Source organism: Mizuhopecten yessoensis, unplaced genomic scaffold (genome assembly GCF_002113885.1).
Source record: "Mizuhopecten yessoensis strain PY_sf001 unplaced genomic scaffold, ASM211388v2 scaffold10275, whole genome shotgun sequence".
In the NCBI taxonomy this organism is placed as follows: Eukaryota; Metazoa; Mollusca; class Bivalvia; order Pectinida; family Pectinidae; genus Mizuhopecten; species Mizuhopecten yessoensis.
Window position 1 is genome coordinate 1,012,383 of NW_018408465.1, and position 24,068 is coordinate 1,036,450.

General features: G+C 36.4%; 1 protein-coding gene across 4 annotated transcripts in view; it reads right to left on the reverse strand.

Annotated features, from left to right (window-relative positions):
• LOC110459894 (alpha-1,3-mannosyl-glycoprotein 4-beta-N-acetylglucosaminyltransferase C-like) overlaps window positions 1–24,068 on the reverse strand; it is a 61,499-nt gene that overhangs the window by 11,763 nt on the left and 25,668 nt on the right. For all 4 annotated transcript variants that reach the window (XM_021512373.1, XM_021512369.1, XM_021512370.1 and 1 more), the window contains exons 2-4: window positions 22,819–22,990; window positions 3,696–3,751; window positions 3,096–3,213 (exon numbers count right to left, since the gene is read on the reverse strand). In XM_021512373.1, coding sequence (XP_021368048.1) covers window positions 3,096–3,213; window positions 3,696–3,751; window positions 22,819–22,960 — 316 coding nt within the window. In that variant the 5' untranslated portion in view covers window positions 22,961–22,990. The remainder of the gene's footprint in view (window positions 1–3,095; window positions 3,214–3,695; window positions 3,752–22,818; window positions 22,991–24,068) is intronic.

The window sequence follows — 24,068 nt, forward strand, 5'->3', positions numbered from 1 at the left end:
AGTTTCATAAAACTCGGTTAACATTTACTCAAGTTATCATGTTCACAAGGTCCAATAATAATATTATTACAAAGGGCAATAACTCTGTAGGTTACTGTCGAATAATTCCCATTTTACAACTCATCCGAGATCTTATTGATATATGGCTGCATACAAAGTTTCATAAAACTCGGTTAACATTTACTGAAGTTGTGTACACAAGGAAAAGTTAACGCACGGCGCACGACGGACGACGACGGACAAAAGGCTGTCATGACCTATGCTCAGGTAACCTAAAAATCAAGTTTAGCCCCCTCTGGATTAAATTCAATAACAAAACCCTTAACTCTGCATATTTATCAATGATTGACTTTTTTCGAGGTCGATACGTTGTTATGTGAACCTGATAGAATGATGTTAACATTACTCTTTCAAGTCCATATAACAACGTAATAATCGGGACAAAATTTCTTCATTTTTGTAGTACATATTATCATTAGAGAACATAAGATATAAGATTTCGAAATGTGAGAATGAAGGGTTGGCTTTTGGAACGAAATATCCGGATCTTAACCAATGATTAGCCATTTAGAATCAAGAAAACCATACCGTATGTTATATACTAAAATAATGTTACCCAATATCAATACGGTATGGACTACAGACCTGTCTTTGATATTGCTAGCCATATACAGCATGCTTATAAATCAATAACATATTCAGCCAAATTCTTGTCAATGCTCGTTAATTTGAAATGGATACGGAACGTTACCATGACAGCTTAATAACGAATAACAGATAAATGACAGTTATTAGTCAAATTCAATACATATGTTCCGTACCGGGTGACTCGTTGCACACGTGTCAATGGCGCGTTACAGCCAGGCAAATGGAGTTGCGTCACGTCCAGTAGAATCTGGTAACGTGACTTGGCCACCATTATGCGTACGTCTGCCGTTCCCATGACGAGACGCTGATGGATCACAGTCTTTTTTCTCTCTTTATGTTTGTGTGTCTATTTCTCACTTTTATGTCCTTGCCAGTTTCTTATGAAATGAAATCAATATTTTGTGCACGATTTATATCTGTCGCAGATTTGTTCTATTATAGTGATATTATATTCGGTTTGTAATATTTCGTGGTATATTTTGAGGACTAAATGGTCGATAACTATAAAAGAAATATACGGGGATACCCAAGCGTTCAAAAATTGATATTAAGTAAGTTATCAGTTCACATAAAACGAGAAATTACAGAAAACAGAATAGATTTTATAATAATAATTGACAAATGGTGTGTAATGAATTCGGGACCTGCTAAACACCAGTAAATGTTCCTACTGTGTGTGTTCGTATATGTAAAACAACAGACGCTTTTTATTGCAATTTCTTAATCCGATATAAATAGTTACCGATTTTGTCAGAGACAAGTATATAGAAGCGCTCATGCCACATTTTGCGGTAGTTAGCAATATACTATGAAATATTCCTCTTAAATACATACTCCGTGTTAAGGGTCTACTTGTTAACTCATTCACCCCTGAAATTTCCCAATGAATTCTACCTTGAACATTTGTTGAACATGACCGAAGCTTGATATCGATTTTACCAATCACAAGTGTACATCGTTATCAATAATACGCTATACCTGTAGCTAGTGAAAATATACTAATCCGCCTTTGTTCAGAATCATTAGGAGTTCGTGTGTCTAAATCAAAAAAGGTATTCGCTTGGGACGTACCAGATCATTAATGGACACATATTAATGATGGTACGAGTAGGGCGTTTTTGTGTCTGATTTGTTGTCCAGAAACTTATTGTGTTCTAGATGAAATAAGATTACCAGAAGAAATAATGATTATCAGAAAGAGATCAATTGGATCTGGGTATCCTGTTTGGACGAATAAAGAGGTGGTACTACGATCGACGGAAGTGTAGACATGGAATACGCTAACGGTATTATTATTATTTTCTATTTACGAAAAGGAACGGTGAAGGAGTTGGGCCCGTATTTATGAAACCATTGTCGTGCTCAGGCATTGAGTTGGTACTAAAGTAAACTTACTCGTAACTTGTTGAAATCCTGCGACACAGACAGCCAACAAGTAAAATATATACACTGAAAACAGTATTTAGCTTTAAGTCTTCCAAAAGTTCCTTCAAGTCACTGAAAAACGGCAATTATAACCGAAAAGAGGAAGTATACGAATGCCACCCAAGTATATTAAATCAGCCCCGTTCGGAGGTGTGAGAAAGTCATTCAAACCCCGGTATAGAATATCACCAGCCTTCGCTTCTCGCATAACCCATCGCATTTTAATAACTGCAAACATCGGAGACAGCACATATATGTGTGTAAACATATGGCGATAAAGGGTCATTCAGATCTTACAGTCCAGACAACAGCATTTGTCATTTTTAACAGCATCCATCTTCTTCTACAAGAAGAAGCGATATTGTATAAAGCATATACACCCACGGCTATGTACCACTTTTTAAATATGGACATAGGCTTATGTTCAGTTTAAGAGCATTTCGAAGCCTAATGCATATGTATGGACCTCCTCTAGGCGTCTTTAATATTAATGAAAACGTTCTAGTCCATGTTGTTGTACTAATGTTATTTTTGCTTTTGTTGTTGTTGTTATTCTTGGTTTCCATGGTGGTGGTGGTGGTGGTTGTAATGGTTGTAATGGTGTCATGTTTGTAGATGGTGTTGGTGGTTATGGTGGTGGTGATGATGATGGTTGTGGTGGTGATGGTGGTGGTGGTGGTGATGGTGGTGGTGGTGATGTTGCTGATGATGATGGTTGTGATGGTGGTGATGGTGGTGGTGGTGGTGGTGGTGGTGTACGTGGTGGTGTTGGTGTTGGTGGGAATTATGGCAGAAATGGTGTCATGTTTGTATATTAGGTGTACTGGTGTTGTTGATGATGGTGTTGTTGTTGTTGTTGTTGGTGGTGGTGGTTTAGGGGGTTTGGTGGTTATGGTGGTGGTAGAAGTGGTATCATGTTTGTGTACTGGTGTTGTTGCTCTGCTGCTGTGTTTGTTGCTGTGGAGGTGGTGGTGGTAGTTGCGTTGTTGATGTCAGGTTCGTAATACATTCGGACTACTTACTGGTGTAGTTCCGGAAGTTTCCGAACAGCAACGCTTCCCTCTGGTTTATCTGCATAGGAATGGACGGATTAATCTGGAACTTATCAAAATTGGAAATCCGAGCTTTCCAACCATCGTCCTGAAATGATACGAAACAGACGTGTGTGTTCATGAGAAATGTGTTGCATAAAATACTAGAATTCACGCCACCATCTCATTCGAGTGACCATTCTTTCTAAATATACTGCGTTCGTGTTGGGATGAGAATGTACGGTGTAACAGGGGGATGCATATTAAACAGAATTACACAAAATAACAGTTGCAAATGACACCATTTTGCGTAATATTGAATATCCATCATACCTATGTGTCTAATGGAAGCACGACAGCTGGACCCGCTCCTGATCATACATACTGAATAAATTAATTTGTAAAACGAACTGAAAATCTGATATGTATCAAATGAATCTTTTCAAGTCATGACACAAAGCAAAGGTAACGTTCCTTACTCTGAAACATATGTGCGAGGTAACGCCAATATCTGATGTTTCATACCGGTGTCCATTCGACTAACTGTATGGATTAGAATGTATCATATGGACTACAGGTTGTTATACTTGCCTCCGTACTCGGCTTTGTTTTCCAGTCCTTTGTGATGCCCAGCCCGACGGAAACCTCTGTAAATAAATGACAGGGATAGTTTTGAATTAAGATATGACCAGATGATATGGTGTAATACATAACAAGGGTGATAAAATATTAGAAAACAATAACGAAGGCCACTTAAAAATGTAATAGCTATGTTAAGTTGCCTAAAAGACTCTGAAGAAGTATATTCAATTCAAGCGACCTTCGCTCTTTTTCCCCGAACATTTCTTCATCACTTTTAAATGTTCTCTCTATGACTGCAACGATACGCATACCTCACGATACGATACGTTTCGTTCGATACTTACGATACGATACGTATCACGATACAAAGATTCAAAAAATAAGTACACTCTTTTAGAGTTTCATAAAAAAACGATTGATGATTTAGGTACAAACATAACAATTCGATACGATACACATGGAGCGCGTGCTAGCATCCGGGCCAGCACGAGTGATTGATTTAAGTTGAAATAACTTATTTCATAGTTGTTGTAAAGTATATAAAGTTATATGTTTAACTCTCCGAATATTTAGCCCGCATTCTTATTATTTTGTAACAAAATCGAAATTACACTTTAGCGCAATATTCTACATCTACATCTCGGCAATATCTCAAAATGCAGTTCGGTTATCCTTGTTATAAATAAATTAATACATCTGTAGAGCAGCTATAATTTATTTTAATGTCATACATCATATACATAAACAAAATATCAATGTTCAATTAATACTCAGTTTATCATCGAGTAGATAGGTCATAGATAGGCCGTACCGTCACCGGACAAACAAAAGTCGTACCAATTTTGTATTTTATAGTGTTTGCTTCCTTTTGTTCGACGCGTGTTACGAAAATCGACGTTTCAATGAAAGGGCTAACGATTCTATAAGTCATCAACGCTAGTTCAAACATTGTGGCTGGGACTCTTGAAGCTATGACAGGATACAAAGCAACTTCTACACTGTATATATCGATTGTCGTCCTCTTTAATGGATCCCTGTCCGATATATGGACGATTCAAGTATATTGCTTATTAAAGTTGATGTATATTTACCTATGTTTATGTCAATATTATGGTTATATCATTACAACCACTTAACTTGTTGCTCACAGTAAAACTATTCCATTTCGATAACCACACCCAAATAAGTCAATGGCACACGTGGATGTGTGACAATGTGCTCCAGACTTTGTTAAAGCCAAAACAAACATCAAATAAGTGTGTTTCATGTATCCCGACCTACCCTAGATTTTCCTGCCGACCTTATATATTTTATCACTTAATTGTATCTGCGATTCATTTATTAGCCAAACAAAGTTCACAGCCACTCATTAAAATGTACTTTCTTCCTGTTCTAGGAGTCTGTCCCTATTCTTGACAAATTAACAGCCGTTGTTATGTTTTGAAATGCATTGTAAAAAGTTAAAAAGGATAATATTGATCCATAAAATAACAAATGAAATGATCTGCCTACCGACCTACCCTATTTTTTTCATGCATGTTACCTGAAACACACTTATTATTTCTATGGCCTTAGACGAGAGAAAACTCGGGCTAAGTAACAACATTTACCGGGATTTAAGTGAGTGAAACAAGATCTATGTTGTGTAAAAAAGACAAATTGTAAATAAACAGATTACGGGATGTCAATTGAAATGCAGGCTTCGATTGCTTGAACGTCCATTAACTTTAGCCAGTGGTTAGTGAACATTTTGTATTTGTACCAACAAGCAACAATGTCTTTCACAGCAAAAAAAATCCTCAGAACACGTCAATCTTATGTGTCTCATCAAATGTTCTTGATTTGTTTGATTTAAAATAACATCGTATTTTTAAAATTTCCCAAACCACAAGTTAACTTCATCTGTAACGAACATTTGAGAAACCGGGCTCAATGATAATGCCTTTCCACAAACTAAAATCATCGAAAAAATGCAGTACGGGTTGACTTTATTTTGTCCGTCTATGGTGAAACCGTTCATCAACGAAATAAGATCTTTAGTAGGGCCGTTTTGCGGTAAAATGGTTTGTAACAACGAGATATCCTGAAACGTCACAATAAGATATTCATTAAGATCTCAATGTTTTAACGAGTTGTCATTTAATGTTATAACGAGCTGTCATTTAATTTTTGAACTAATTCATCCCTGAAATTTCATAATGAAAACTATTCTTATTTTGAATTGGACGCGTTCAAATGTGTCTTCAGGGGTGAATGAGTTAAAGAGATGTCATTTAACGTTATAACGAGATGTCATTTGATATTTTAACGAGATGTCATTTAACGTTATAACGAGATGTCATTTGATATTTTAACGAGATGTCATTTAACGTTATAACGAGATGTCATTTGATATTTTAACGAGATGTCATTTAACGTTATAACGAGATGTCATTTGATATTTTAACGAGATGTCATTTAACGTTATAACGAGATGTCATTTGATATTTTAACGAGATGTCATTTAACGTTATAACGAGATGTCATTTGATATTTTAACGAGATGTCATAATCAGATGTCATTAAATATTTTAACGAGAGATCATTATAGATAAGAACAAGATATCGACGTCTACGGGAGATTAAGACGAGAACCAAATCCGGTATGATTAGACACGTAGCCTTATCATTGGGTATTATAAAGGGATAATCACACCTTCATCAGTGACCATTATAACGAGATAACATGTCTGCCTTATCATTGGCCTTTCAAACTGGTGATGAAAGCCGATAGACACGAGGAGGATAAATACATGGATTAATCGGCATCGTCGTGGAGCTTGTCATATCGATTTCTTATTATGAAACCAGTCATGTCAATAACACTCTTGAAATGGACTGGCCATTACTGTACCGACCTTTATATATCATCAGCCTTCCTACTCCGATTTTTAAGCATCCGACTAACGAATATTTTACTTTATTAAAACGCAATATCAATGTAAATACGAAAAGAATAGCTGATCTATTAAACATGTAGATTTGGTTGAAGTATGCTTATCAATTCATATTCCTTATCGCCTTGGAATCTATCTGCGACGCCTAAGTTTTGTTAGAATCTAGTATCTGCTTCGAAACATAATTACCATAACGGATCGTCGATCAGCATTATCTTAGTAATACGCCCAGAGAAGGCCGGGTTGATACAGAGACCTTCCGATATCGCTAGCGTTTCCGGTTTATACATAAATATATCCCCTGGGTTTTTCCGGCTACTGTTTCAGACTATAGAAATGAAGGAGTTGAAATGAAATATTGATTGTATACCAATCACTGGTTGAACGCCCTCAGAATACATGTTTATGGCAAATATATTTTAAAACCTGTATGGAATAATACATGTGCATGTACATAGAAAACTCCATCCATCTATATGCGAGTATATGGTTTTATTTGTTAGTCCCTGCAGGTAGGGCGTTAGTATTGTACCTGCTGCCCCCATTGCATGATCGTAAGTGGCGACTAAATTCGGGATCTTGTCTTTTCTCTTCTTTCTAAACAACTTTCTTCTTCCTTATGTCTCATTTGACAACGCCTCACTTTTGGCCTTTAGTAGAGCGTTCGCCCCTGTGAGGAAGGCTCTGGGTTCTGTCCCCTGACAGTCTGTAAAAATGGTAGTTTCAACTCCTGCTTAACGCTTAGAAATTTAGGAGTGGGACGACTGGTTCGCCCGTTGTCTGTATAATGTTACCGGGTGGGGTGTCCTGCTAGGTGTCTTTCAGCGAGGTAGCGGTATAAAGTCGGCATCAGTTCCGCGCTATCACAAGGAGACAGACACGAACATATCGCAGCCTCCTAAAACACGCACGCATGCATCTTACAAACAGGCCTAGGGGAGGCCGTCCTTAAATGACCATAGCTGTTGATAGGATGTTAAACACTAAACCAAACCATACCATTTGTTAGTAGAATAGGTGTCCTCTGTAGCGGCCGTAGTCGATATTTCTACTAAAGAGTCCCCTGTGATAGCCGCATGCTTCTGTTACTTCTGAGGTAAGCGTCTTACTTCTGAAGTTGCTTCTACTGTTACTATATGTATCGTGATACGTGTCGTATCGTGACTGCAGTATCGTGACCACAGTATCGTGATACGTATCGTATCGTTAGGTTAATGTATCGTTGCAGCCCTAGTATTCCTGTGTTTCTCTGCGCTCATTCCTTTGCCTCAGATAATGCAAGAAATCCTCTACGTCATACTATATTTATAGTGGTATTCATATCAGCATTAGTTCATTTCATGTCTATATTTTCCTTTCTTTAAATAATTTCTTTTGTAAATTACTTCACGACGTGTGTTATCGTCAAAATTCCAAATCAGCTGTTCTCAGGAAACTGACTTGTGGTTACCAACGTTTCAACTGCGCTGAAACGAACCATACGTTGTATGAGTTCAAAGAATAACGCAGCCGTGCAAAAAGATATTTACAAATGATATAACTCATATGCAGTAGAATGGAAGTATTTAAACAAGGATTTACATTATACAGCTAACGGGCGAAACATGGGTTATGACGTCGGCGTAATATGAGAGTTACTTGCAAAATGTCATGTTTGACACTATGTAAGGGAGTGCCCCCTCCTCGGATAAACAGGAAAACGTCTTAGCAATTTTGATGACATTCCAGAAGGCGCCACTTGCTATTTTGGTGAATTTTCTAAATGTGCCTCCTCACATTTAAAAAAGGCGCCAACTGAAATTTAGCTGAATTGCTAACCAGCAACTGTGCGAATGTTTTAAAGACGCTGTCTGATGTGTTTGAACAATTATTGTACAAGCACCGCATAATTTAACGGATCTGTCTCCCAAGAGAACTGATGAATGGGTTTCTCATTGTCCGTCAATAAATCTGGCTGGTCACTCAGCCCTAATCTCACGTGTTTGCCGCGCTGTAAGAGGAACTTATTTCTATCATATTGCCGTATTGATTTTTAACAAAGCAATTTCCTTTCCAGGACCTGCACATCCAAGTTATCTGTCCTGATGCGAAGGATTACAAAAGAGGTTGGGGACTGCTTCCGGGAAATGTGTTCCTTGATCGCCACAAACTCTTGTAAACGGTTAAAAACTGTGTATAATATATTGAGTGTGCAGATAATTCGGAAACTGGCTGCGCTACCAGCAAAGCATGAGCAATACCATATTTCATCTGGTTTTGAATTATTTTTTATGTTTATTCCAAATTATTTGTGAGTTTACAGTTTGGATGTGGTTATAAAAAATATTTTGGTTTGTTTGGCACTCGAATAAAACTAGCCAAAAGGAATCGCACTTAAAACACTACGATACCAAAATACGTTGTCGCCCTATCAAGCTTTTGACAAACTTGTTTCTTATCAATTTATATTATTACGCACCAATTTTTTAACTTCCGTACGGTAATTATTCAGAACCACAGCGAAATGTTAAAATGCTATTTCGGGCAGGCTTAACACATTTGGTACATAAAACGTCATTACAAAAATACTTTAATATTAAAGTACTACCAAACAATGTTCAAGTGTACACATGTAAAATTCACTGCAAGATCTGGACGGTTGGATCCTATTTATCACTAGTATCGAAATTAGCTCTATTTTTTCTGTGATTTAAGGATCGTGAATTTTCCTTTTCTTGATAGAAACATTCTTATTGTTCAAACCTTCGATGTTTACATGTCGCAACATTAAACGATCTCATTTTTGTGTTGTCATCGTTTTCAAAGTCAACAAGTCGTATGATTTGTGAACAGCCATCGATTTTCTAAAGGTTCAACAATATCACACTAATTTTTCGTTAATGTAATATCGTTTTTGGGAGTTGGTATATATTAAACAGCGTTAAAATGTACAGTCCTCATTTTCGTTATCGCTATATGTACAGTGAAACGATCATTGATGAGAGTCAGAAAGTTATACTATGACGTTGCATATCACGCGACATTGTACCGCCCTCGAAATATGCATAATCACGAGGTTGGTATAGATGGGCCGTTACCTGGGCCAGTTTCGTTTATCGCGATACAAACTGTTGAACTGGTTGGACCAGTGTTATTTGTTTATAAAATAAGGTCGGACGACAACGCATTGCAAGGTCTGCATAAACATTAAAATTTTGCAGGTGAGCCAGGATCTATACCCGAAAATGTTACTTTAAAAAAAACGAAAGGCTCCTGACCTGTCCGTTATCTGAGTACCGAGAAAGAGGTGGTCAAGGTGACGAAATACACAGTGTATTATTGCATCACATGACCTAAAATATATAATTATGAAAAGTCGTGTGCAAAATCATTTAAACGACGTTCATTTGTAGTGTCGACTTTGCTTTATCTCACCAGTTTGACATGAAGCGATCACTGGCCGCAAGTCAAAACCGTAGAGTTTTATCCTAACTATCTGTTTTATAACTGTTTTGAAGTGATTTCACGTGACAGACCTTGATTAATTGACTTAGCCTTATAGGAAATAAATTCCTTTGCTTCTAAGACATCGAACTTCTACAAGCCTGTCTTATTAGTACGACACAAATGAGTTTTAAGGCGTGCGACAGCTATAATTCAACGAGTGGAGTACGGCAAAATACATAGTAAACATCCATCTGTATAATTTTGTCATTACTTCTTATTGGCATGAATGTTTTGGATTGCCGTTTGCGTATTGATTGTCAATTTTGCCTTTCTATTCGTATGCCTGCCTCGTCGTCCCAAAACACGTCCCAGGAGATGGGGAGGGGGAGAGGAGAGGCAGAAATACTGAGAGTATCCCGCCAGCGTTTTGGAGTATAATACCATAATGAATATAATCAGACATTAGTATATAATTAACTGATTTTCTGACAGAAATATTTCAGCGCCCGTGGTTTGGCTTGGTAAAGCTTATTTAGTTTAGCGACCTGCTTACAGCTAAGGTCATTTAAGGACGTGGCTTCATTTGTGTAATGTATGCGTATGCTGTTTAATTTGAAATAGCGCGGATCTGATGCCGACTTAAGAGTGCTACCTAACTCAAATATCGTGCAGAAGGCACCGAGCACTGTACTCTATCAAGGCAAAATATACTGACAACGGATAACCCAGTCCTTTCTGCAACACATTTAAATCTAGACGTTAAGCAGACAACAGCAAGTGCATGTACAAACATAAGTGACTTTGAAAATTGAACTTCGTACAGCTTGCATACAATAATATTCCAGCGTCTAATTGCATTAGTCGTGCCGGGTTGCCTTTTAACATTAATTTAAAGGCTAACTGATATCAGTTCAATGCATAAACAATATTTTAAAGCCACCATATTGTACTCGTACATATTGTCCTGACTCTGACGTCACAGCTAGAGGTCTTTTTTTTTTTTTATAGCAAAGCATTAGGGAAGTCACAAACGGGTAAAAGGCATTCCCACTGTTTTTCGCATGACTAAACACATGAAACATACCTGCTAGACGCGTTGTGTTTCAAAGATGACGAAATACACATATCATATTATCAATTTAACTGCCTTTGTAGAATATAATTAAGGAAACATCAGTAGCGATAACAAGACTGACAGCATGATGAAAGTCAGCCAGCCTTTTTGAAGAGTTCCAAAAAAGAAAAGAAGAAAACGACAGAAACAAACAAGTGTCAAAATATTCTTATTGTGTGGTCTGATCCATCGAGGAAACATTGCAATTTCTGAGAACCTCTGTTTTCGTGTCGAAACTATCGAAACAATATTTCGAACTATGAGAAGGTAACCTTTATTTTGCCGATAGTAGGAGGGGAAAAGTTACCTATGTAAGAAAACAAGTAAGCGAAAGGGCACATACAGAGGCATGAAAGTCTCCGTTTAAGTAGAATTGAGTACAATTGACCGCTGGTGTCATTCTTAGTAGAACTGACCTGCAGAGGACAAACTGCAATACGATCGCTCGTAAAATAGTCAAGTAACATACTGTATAGTTGTTTAATTTCGCGAGGCTAATATTTCCCGGTTGCATTGAAAAGAACTAGTTTTTCCATCATTCATCTTTAAAAGGTTAACAGATCTATTATTTTATCTTGCTACATTCAACGTTATTAACATTCGATGTGTGTTTAACTTCACGCCATTATGGGTGGCTATGAATATATCGATTTTAAAATCCTTCGCGAAAATTACCAACTGCACAGTAATAATTCATTACAGAGATGTAATACGCAATACTTTACTATTCTAAATACTTGCTTTATCTTTTTTTTTTTGGTAAATGAGAAGAACGTAATCGTCCCAGAAAGACTTACGTTGGTGCAACGTTACTAAAAGTAGCTCGCAAATGACATTTTCGTGACGTTGGTACATTTTATTTTCATTACGCTTACAATCTGGCAAGGTCAAATCAATGACATGTTTAGTTGTCGGCCTCGAAGAAATTGATTAGGTATATATATAAGAAATTAATTAGGTATGTATATAAGGAATTAATTAGGTATATACTTCGAGGCAAGCTCACTTTTCAATGTTCTGTTAGCTGTAGTAGATACCTTGCAATTGGCACCGGTTAAGTAGGGGCATCACGACATCTAGAAAGCGACCAAGGCAACCTCGTTTGAGGATCTTACAAAGCCATGTCTTCCGGATATATATCCATTCAATTGCGATGCGTATTTTTTTTTGTTTCTACGTGCCTAAAAGGTGCTTGTTAAGATGCTTGTAACTATGTGGTTAACAAGTTTTTATAAATATACTAGGTGGCTAATATATATTGATAATATATATAGGTGGCTAACAAGTACGTGTTACTAAGTGGCTAACACGGGTTTGTTACTCTATGGCTAACAGGAGCGTGTTACTACTTGGCTAACGTGGGTTTGTTACTATGCGGCAAACAGATACATGTTACATGCACTACGTGGCTAACAGGCGTTTGTCTGTTACAAGTGAACTTAGTTAATACGTGACTGAGTTTCTATGTGGCTAAAAAATGTTTCCTGTTATTGTGTGGCTAACAGGAACTTGTTAACACATCGCTTACATATGTTTGCCTGGTAATAAATGGCTAACAGATGTTTGCTACAACGTGACCAACAGTTGTTTTGTCTAGAACCGGAACGATTGTACTTTGTAGTCATCACCATTATTCAACAAGTTGTCATGGAAACAACACAGTTGTCAAGCTAAATTCTGTTTATAGATGACTCTATGAGCCAAACCGATTCCCGAGTATTCTAAAGAGACACTAGCATTACCAAATTTGGAGCAGTTAACACGAGAAAAGATAAGTGACGCCAAAACTGACACGCAGGTCTTTTGACCAGAACGACACACATGTAACGACAATTCCACAATCAACAGCAGCACGGGTATTTTCACATCGTCATTCGCGCCATCAAGCTTCGTTATATCAGCTTAATGAAAACATATACACATACTGATTTACAAAACCACTTTTTAAATCATGAAAGTTATTAATTTATAGCGAGCGAAGCGAGCGCTTTTTGTATCGTACGCGTGGTATATATATAATTCAAGCAAAAAGCTATATATAGTAACACAAAACGAAACTACAATACGATGCGATCTTTTTCCTTTAAATCGTGCAGAACGGACTTTAAAATTTGCGACGCTCTGATTGGTTATTTATAGATCAGAAGCTAAACAACATATCTGTGGGAAATAAAAAATATGTTTCAAATCGTATCTTATTTATGTGAACTTTGCAAACGTATTCGTTATGGTTTGAAGTGTTTCTTCCTTAAACCGGGTTTAAAAATTAAATTTATTGACGTTTTTGACGAATCCGGTTTCGCAATAAATATATTTGAAAACCGCGGGCTTCAAAATTTGCCACATTCTGATTGGTTGAAAAAGACCAGAACAGAAAACTTCACCAGGAAGCCTGCGAGAGGATATATCCGATATAAAATAATAAACAAGAGTTTGGAATGAATATAACCAACTTTGACCTCTTCACAGACAAGTTTCATGTATGACTCAAAGGTCTACCAATTTTAATATGTGTTTTTCACTCTTTCAACAAGAAAACAACCGTCGGCTTCACGAAAGCTATAGGCCTGTGCAAGTCTAGTCACTTCAGTGAAAAGGAGAACCGGTCAGACGAAGAATTTCTTTGTTTATCAACGACAATGCTGATGAGCTGCCAGAAATACATGTATGTACGCGCATATGTGGGTTAAAAGTAAGTATGCGTAGCCTACTTTGTCAGTTCGTGTCTGTGTCACAACATGACTCCCCGCCCCCCTCCCCACCATGGTGCGATTTGCTTCAAGTAAGTCGGTTCAATCACAGGGGTTCGTTACAAATGTCAGAAATATACATATGATATACTGATATGGGTCACAGCACACGTAATGACTTCTTGTTGGTTATGACCAACTTTGCTTCATTATGTCATAACAAAATGTTTACCAAAATCTGTCCTTTTGAGGGTCATGTAATGTGTTTTTGACAGTATATATAGCCCCACTTTTCAATTTCTAGTAACAGCTACCTCGACTTTGACCTGATAAAATTGTGAAACTCCTGGTCCTTTGCACATCTATATGTATGACACTGTATAACTAAGTGAAGTTTTAGAAATTTCAGCCTTTTGGAGTCCCGAGATAATCTCCGGAAACAAAAATGCTGAAAGACAGACAGATAGACAGACAGACAGGCACTGTGATTACTATAGGGCACTAATGAAAGAAGGTTTGTAGAATTTCATATTGCCAATTGTTTGTCAAAAGTATATAAAAAACAACAACATCAACGCCCTCTGTTTAAGCAAACTTGAGCCCCCTTTGTCCAAAGATGCTTTAGAACAAATTTGGTTAATAACCTTTAGACTAATTGTCTATAAACTTAAAAGTTCGTTAAAATCCATCAATTTGTACAAAATTATATTTTCCCCTCTATTTCCCTTGTTGGGCCCCACTCCTCTGCTTATACCGGCCATATACACAAATATTATAAACACATGAAATTTTTCAAACTATGAGAATGAAATGTTAACAAATCATTTGCAAAAGATACAATTGTTTAATTGTCACTCAATGCTGAACCAGAATTACGTGGAGCAACATGTTGAGATATAATTAAACTTTAGATACAATCAAATCTTCACACCTGCCTAAGTTTGCAGAAAGTTGCAGAATGTCATCATAATAAATAGTAATGTTAAAATGTGCTTGAAATATCGCCAACACCAGTCACAGAAAAAAGGGTGTTTAAAAGCTTTATCTGGAAGTTTGCAACAATAAAATATTGTATATTACAAATCTGTGTCTTGTTGTGACAGGTAAAATTAATATATTATTTAAGAGAGGAATTAATAACAATGTAAGAATATTTTAAAATGAATTTTAACTGTCATAGTATATGGGGGGGTTGCCCAAAATTTTAATTTCCCGTGTTGCCCAAAGTTTTAATTTTTCTTGTGAATTTGTACAAATACACATATACAAGGGTTACACCTAATGGAAATGATAAACATGCTAGGCTTTTATGTTAACATTGGTTAGTATTCACCTGATAAAGTGATCCTAAGGAGGGTGCTTCATTGTCTTTGACATTTTTGACACTCCTTGTGATCATGTGTACATGAAACCACAGGTGAAAATACAGGTTTATCTATCATGAAATGGACTCTACCTTTGAAATAACACTTGACCTATATACCTAATTCCAACAGATGGTAAAGTCCTCTCTCCACTGACAGGGTGATCACCACACCGTGACATTAGAACAATAAGGTTAGGTAGAGTCAGTCCGGTGAGCCTTGACCACTGACCTGACTGGAGACCCTACTAATATATAGACAATAGAGGATGATTCCCCTATTGTTTAGAGTAGTGGACTCCTTGTTTGGGCAACACCCTTAGGCATATATAGATATTCAAACTGCTGGCAAAGGGAAGCCATAGAAAATCATAGTTGAAGAGATGGTTGATATTAGAAGGAAATTCCATATGAAATAGAGGAAAACCGTCAAAAATCTTGGTCCAGATTATTTTTGGACACCGACAGAAAAAAAGGATGTTGCCCCTGGGTCTTCCACTGGGTAGTACACTTTACAATTTAGATAAAGCATGAATGGACATTTCCATCCATCAAGAGTACTAGTGTTGGATTCTAGTAAATCTGAGTCTAGAGAAGAAGACTTTTAAAATTTCAGCCAATACTCCAATTGGCCCTGCCCCTCCGAACCAAAGGGTGAGTCAGGATATTACTTTCTGATAGCATCAAATTGATATCTCATTATTATTTCAAGCAAATTTGAATTATTTCCTGTAGAGTTAAAAACAAAATATGCCTAAAAACATCATTTCCCTATATAAACTATAGTAAACTATATCCCTTCCCAAAGGATGACCTGATGACTATGGGACAATTTTGATAAAACACCTAGGGACCTTTCTGTCCATGAACGGTTCACCTGAATCTGAAGAAGATTTTTGAAATATTGGTCAATATTCCATTTGAAGTCCTATATATCCTAACCCCTTGGGTAGCGGCAGGGGCCCCAAATTTAAAATTTGATACCCTCTTTCACAAAGAAAGATTCTTATAAAGTCTGAAAAGAAAAGCATACCTTGTTCAGTTGTGGGACTTAAATGAAAACATTATATTAAAAATGAAATGAACAAAATATAATAAAAAGCAGTTAAATTGTAAGTGTAAAATTCTGCAGGGCTAGTCCAGGATTTGAACCCAGTGGACTTCAGATTGCACTATTTATAATATATAGCAGATTGAGCTGATTGAGCTGCATGATCATTGACATTGGAACTGTCCTTGCCCAAATGTGCTAAATATATGTATCTAAAACAAAATTAAGGGGATGTTAATGTAAATATATGTCCAAGATCCAAAGAAGAAGTCAGTTATATCACTCAGTCTTAGAATTTAAATATAAACACCATATACACACCATTATGATTGCCTATGGGTCTTAACCATTAAGTTTGAACACTGAACCACTTTGATCAAATTGCTCCTTTGCTAGATAGCCATTCACCAATGTGGAATTTTGTGAGAATTTTGGCCCCTCTATTTGTACAATTTTGAATTCCCGCTTCCTCACAATGGTTCCAGGCAAATATGGATGTTATCCCATTATCCTTCTCATAGTTTTACATGAGAAGATATTCAAAGCAATATGGCAATGTTTACCCCCTTTTTGTCCTCAATCCTCTGGGTGTTTAGCTGCACTATTTCTACATTTTTTGTGAATCAATGTTCTAAAAAAAAAATTGAAGAAATTGTTGTGGATGAAGATACTGGTACAGTGGTATCACGCTTTTGGTTCAAAATATGTTCACGATATAATGTTTTCTTACATTAAAATGTAAATGATTAAAATGTTTTATCATTTAGTTATTCAAAAGGAATGAATATTGCAGCCATTGCTTCTCCAATATTGGAATATTGAGAAATTGAATGCTGGTTAAGAGTTACAAAATGGGAATAATACAGTTTCATAACTACTTGATACTGATTTAGAATCATCTTTGAGCTAATTTTATTGAGTTTGCATGTCACCTACAGACCTGGTAAAGCTTGTAAATGAGAGATGTTGTAACATCATCAGTTCTTTATTGTTTGTCTGTGTGTACTTAGAAATTACCATGCTCTTTGCAGGTTATGAAAAGATTAACACACTCGTACTAACTGTGATTACTCCCAGGGTCCTGTCACTCCAGCATGGTGACCTTACAACATTGAAATGGTTGCAATTAGTGTCCTATAATGAAAAACGCCTACTGGCAATCCATAGACAACTACCAAAGTTTTCCCCATGTCTGTTACCACCCAGGAATACAATCATGCCCATTCAAGGGGTCATACATAACCGAGATATATATAACATAGCAATTAGTGAACTATAGTTTGTTTGAAGGTTGTTTCAAAAAACCAAATATAAGTCCAACTTATGTTTCAAAGTAAACATTGACATGTTTTACTAGCCTGGGGCATTGGGCTTGGCAATTTAGGCAAACATGTAGATGTTCATGAACTGAAAAAAGTACATTGTTTTATTATTTTTTTCAGTCCCCGAAGGGTTCTCGAAGGAAGTTTGTCAAGGATATATCTTCTATACTATTTCACCTGGAGTAACCAGATTTGGTGTGCAAGGACATCTTTGGATGGCAGAGTGAAGAGTGAAAGAAGGTCACTTTGACCTCGCTGTGTCCTAAATGATTTCACATTTATCCTTAACTTTTGAGAAAGGTGGACTGGGGCATATCTTCTTTACTATTTCACCTGGAGTTACCAGATTTAGTGTACAAGGACATCTTCGTAATGTGGAGTGAGGAGTGAAAGAAAAAGGCCACTTTGGCCTAACTGTGTCCTATGCTTTGACCTTTGACATTTACTTTTGAAAAAAAGTTGGTCCGGGGCATATCTTCTCTACTATTTCACCTGGAGTAACCAGATTTGATGTCCAATGACATTTTGGGATGGAGGAGTGCATAGTGCAAGATTTAGGTCACTGTGACGTATGACTTGACCTTTGACCTTTACTTTTGAAAATATTTGTACGGGGCATATCTTCTATGCTATTTTACCTGGAGTGACCAGATTTGGTGAACAAGGACATCTTGGGATGGTGCACGTTGTAGTGAAGTAGGTCACTATGACCTCATTGTGACCTATATGCTTCCTGATATAAGTGTACTGTTTGTGTATAGAAAGTCTTACCGGTGGCCATGGGGGTCTATGGATTGCCTTGCAATTCTTTGCCTTGTTAATAAATATTTTCTATGCACAGTAGATCTTATTTCTTTTATTTTGCCCTAAATGGATCAGGCGATATATTGACAAGGGTGTTAAAATAATAGTAAATTAGCAACAACAAAAAGCCCTACATGGAATGTTTGACGGGTTTTCTTAATTGAAATACAATTTTTTTAAACTACCATTCATTTCATTTTCATGGAAGAACATTCAGCGCACGTATGTACTAAGGAGGGATTCTGTTCGTTTTGTTACCTTCAAGTTCTTAGCAGGGGCGCCGTAGGCGCCTTAAATCTACACTATCATCACAAAGGTTACTGAATTATGTGCGCTCGCTTATAGGCAGTGCCTATTTCATATTATTTACATTTTTAAACTCTCTATATATAAACCTGAAACACTTATATTGCAACACTTGATCGTGCGATTTTTGCCAGGGATGACGTCATCTTACATTTGTCGATGTGAAGCTTTAAACAAACGTCCGACTGACTTTGAATCATTTGCTTCAATGACTGCAACGCTTCAAGTGATATTCTGTCACTATTGATTTTTTTGGAAAAATACAAATACGATAGTTATAAGATAAGAGTGTGTTAGAATGTAAATATATGGATCAAACGATATGCTGGAATGTAAATATGTTGATCAAACAGAATGTTTGCGTTGTCATGACAATAAAGTATACATCGCCCAATCCCTGTTTTATGTCATATTAAGAAGAAAACATATTAACGCGAACAAAGACAAAACGTCAGTTGAATTCCGATAGTCAATATATTGATAACTTGGTTTTCATTACCCAGACACGCGTTGCATACACCATCTGAGACATATATTCAATTGTTCAATATAGTTATTCATGTTTCTGGCTTATCTACAGTTTTATCCCTTTCCTGTAGATATTGAGCAGATTTCACAAAATTATTTATTATATTTCAATTTCAAATCATTTTTATACCATTTAAACTATGATGGAATATCTTGAACTAAACCAATATGAGCCGAAATTTATTTTGAAATCGTCAATTGTTGATTGGGTACAAAGGTATTGCTGCATTTTCTTTTTCCCCTTGATATTTGTACACTTATTTCAAACGAAGAAACATGAATATGTTAACAACTGTGTAAAAAGGAAAATGGAGATTCTGTAAAATTAGTAAAATCGTTCCATGAACAAAAAAAAAACTGGGCAGTATCTATTTATTATAGGCGAAATATTTTTTTTTTTTTTATTATTATTTTAGCTATTGATAAGAAAACACTGATTTTGAAAAAAATAAAATTTGCTCTAGAGGTGGGGTCAACATTTGGCCCCCTCTTTGATTTCTTTTATTCTTTTGCCATATGCAGATACGTAAAAATGATCAATAACTGATAGATGATTATTCATAATTATAACTGATAACCGTAGTGGACCTCCTTGCATAACACCAGGTTGAGTGACGGGGGTATGCTAACAAAATGACTGATAAATGTCACAGGAGAATGTTATTTTGAAAATGAATTATGATAGTGTATAGTGCATACAATTACTGTTATTTTGATACTAAATATGTCATACTGGTATACATGAAGTAATTAATTAAGCGTAGTGATACTTTTAATTAGAAAAACATGCACATATTTTACATAGTTCAAAATATAACCAACATTGTCAACTTACAATGGTAGTCTATATTTCAAACTTCTTTAAAAACTTTTTAAGCATGACAAACATGATCAAAGGCCAATTTCACATAATCATGGAGATTTGATTATCATTGTTTTTTATGGTAAATACCGATACATTTTCTGTTTTTGTATTATACCAAAACACTTTTTTATACAACGTTTGTTTGAAAGTTATGTGCAACAGTAATAACTCATGTATATGTATTCTGCCAAAGTAATCGTTCCTCCGGAGAACTACTTAAGGTTGAGATTGTGTTATAGACAACGATATGCAATAATATAAAAATAATAATAAATTCTTAATAGTAAAACTATAATACACTTAAGTATACCGCCCGTAACGAGGTTAGGGTGGTATACTGGAATCAGCTTGTCCGTCCGTCTGTCTGTCCGTCGGGAAAAAAAATCAGGACAAATCCTTCTAAAGTCAGGGACAAATTTCAACAAAAGTTCCCAGATATGATAACTACCACCTGCAGTTTTGCATGCAGGTATTATTTTTTTTCATTCTGACCCTTATTTTACAAAGTTATGGCCCTTTGTTGAAAAATCTTTGTTCGGACATGCCCTCCAAAACCAAGGTGTCAATTTCAACGAAAGTTTTCAGATATGATAACTACTACCTGGTGTTGTGTATGCAGATATTGTTTTTTCAATCTGACCCCTTTTTTACGATTAAATGACCCTTTTCAACGGAAGTTTATAGATATGGTAACTGTCCCCTGACATTGTGCATCCAAGTAGTACGTTTTCACTCCGACCATTTAAGAGGAGTTATAGCCCTTTATTGAAAAAAAACTCTGTCTGCCTTATAAACTACAGGGCCGATTTCAATGAAAGTTTACAGATATGGTGATTACCCCCTGATGTCGTGCATCAGGGTGGTATTTTTCCATTTCGACCATTTTAAAGGAGTTATGGCCATTTGTTAAAAATCTTTGACTTGACAACTCTTTCTTAACTACTAGGACGATTTCAGCAAAATTGGTTCATCTGGGCTAACAAAATTTGGTATGTAAGAATGTTTGTCGTTGGGAGGGAGTACAGGAAGTAAGTCAGTGACCTATGTACTTAAATAATTACCGATGGGTGACTATGGATTGCTTTACAATGCTTTGTGTAAGTTAGCCCTTTACTTACAGTTCTGGATTATATAGGAGCGGGTGGTATTAGTTATCCTTTGGCTAACAGTTCTAGTTATTATTTTATTTTGCCTATTGCCCTTTCACTAATCAAAACATGAAGGAATATTATCTTATTTTATATCGTTAACTCTAAACAAATAAAGCAAGAAAAAATATCCTTGTCTGACTCCCCATACACACATCTAATTCTAGCAAATTTGATTTTGTGACCTTGAACGAAGGTCAAGGTCATCAATGTTTACAAAACTTAAATCCATTCAAATGAACAACCGACTTGCCAAATATCAAGACCCAATGGCCTTCGGTCATGAAGAAACACAACTTAAAGGAAAAGTGGAAAGAAAGCTATGTTTTTCTTTTTTTTTTTGAATTGAAAGAGTTATATGACAAAGCCGGTTGTAATTTCTTTTGAAATTCCTAGTGTTGAAAGTTATTATTAGTAGCCAAAGTGCAAGCAAGTATGAAAAATAGACTGGTTTTAAAACTATGTAAATGAACGTGTCAAAAAAAGGAAATTTTCTCATTAGTAATGAAATTTCACATGCTTTTCTGCTTTAATATTCAATAAAGAGAACAATTCTTTCTTGAAATAGTGTAATATTTGGTATCAAAATAACAGTTGGAATATATTGCACACAATGATGATATAATTTTAAGGTAATTGGGCCATTTAAATGCTCTAGGAGGAATTGTATTACCGCACCTTTAACACTCACACAGGTGTAAGTCAATGAGGTCCCATTTGTCATAAAATGAATTCTGAAAATAACTGTTCCTGATTTAAGCTTCCAATACCCATACCTTTTTGTATTTATATTGTTTTGAAATTCCAAGCGAGGGCCGACTCTAATGTTAAGTTGCATTGTCTTCAGAACTATTGTTTATTATCCCATAGGTAGCAACTACAGCCAATTTTATGCAGTTACTTCCCCTTATGGACAAAATGCTGTTTGATTTTAGTATAAATCCTGCCCAGGTAAAATGGAAAAAACGCAAATATATCTAGACAGTCAGCCTAAGTATGCTGTCGAAGAGAAATATTTCTATTTATATATTGGTTTTAAGCTAACAGTATTGGTAGTCTGGTAAAAGTACGTTGGATACAGCGAAAAAAGCCCCTCAATGATTAAGTGGGATAGACAGCGCAAGTAGTGATAAATAAGAATATATGAAATATAAACAATTTACAACAACAATAAAACAAGTTAAATTAACTTATATTAAGCGTTCTTGTCGGACAGACAGAAGCGCACAGAGTGTCTTAAGTTTGGAGGAAACCGGTCCGATCGGGGAATCGAACTCTGGCCGTTTTTTGGGGGGAAGTCGAGTGCGTTATTCATTGCGCCATCCGACTACCTAATATAAATATACACACTTCTCCAGTGTATAACTCGGTAATTACCATTGACAGACAAAAATTCGTGATCAAAGATAATACAGCAGGAAGCAGACACAATGCAAAAACGGAAAAGGATCAAGTGCAGGAAATTTCAACATGATATGGATCCGATGTAGACAATACACACTATTTTCATGTCTACAAACATTTGTCTAGTGTACGTTATGCATTGTAAGTGCTGTACTCGTGAATTCCTAGTTCTTACCTTTACTAATCCCGACAAGGTTGTCATGGACGCTGGCGTTTGAGTAGTTAAGGAACTGCACGACAACGCTCGTGGTCACCAATAAAATACCAGTGTATAGAAGCTGTTTGCGGATTGGTCTCCTCATCCGACACCACGCCATCTCCAACGCATAGCTTATACACCTCCAAATCTGTAAAATAAGAACCTCTTTAAAGCGAAATTCTCTATATAGGGGCACCTTGATCGTCCATCTCACGAATAGCTTATACACCTCCAGGTCTGTAAAGTATATAAACCTCTCTTATGCGACATTCTCTGTTTCGGGTACCTAGAGCATCCACATCACGCATAGTTTATACACCTCCCGATCTGTTACAATAAAAACCTCTATAAAGCGACATTCCTTGCACAGGGGCGCATACAGTGTCCAGCTCACGTATAGTGTTTACACCTCCCGATCTGTAGCATAAAAACCTATTTAAAACGAAACTTCTATAAAGTGGTACAAAAGTCATGTCACTAACATATTTTACACACCTCCTTATCTGTAACAAAAAGCCTCTATAAAGCGACATCCTGTGTATAAAGTGACATCTAAAGAGGTAATATCTCGCCCAAAGTTTATACGCCTCTCGATTTGTAAATGAAACCTCTATAAAGCGACAATCTGTATATAAAGGGGAACCTGCAGTGGTCATGTAATGCACAGTTTATACTCCTCCCCATTTGTTACTTGTAAACCTCTGTAAAGCGACAACTTTTACATAGTAGTGTTTACAGAAGTCACATCCCACGCAAACTGTATACACTTCTTAACGTGGAACATGAAAACCTCTCTAAACCAACAACCCCCTTTGACATCCATGAATGTTGTATCACATGAATACTTTCTACAGTGCAAAATGCAATACTTCTGTAATAATTTACTGAACATGATGTCTCTGTCAGGATTGATGTAATGCAATGTCCCCGTAATAATTGACTCAATGACATGCCCCTGTAATAATTGACTCAATACCATGCCCCTGTAATAATGGACTCAATACCATGCCCCTGTAATAATTGACTCAATGACATGCCCTTGAAATAATTGACTCAATACCATGCCCTTGTAATAATTGACTCAATACCATGCCCCTGTAATAATTGACTCAATACCATGCCTCTGTAATAATGGACTCAATGACATACCCCTGTAATAATTGACTCAATACCATGCCCCTGTAATAATTGACTCAATGACATGCCCCTGTAATAATTGACTCAAT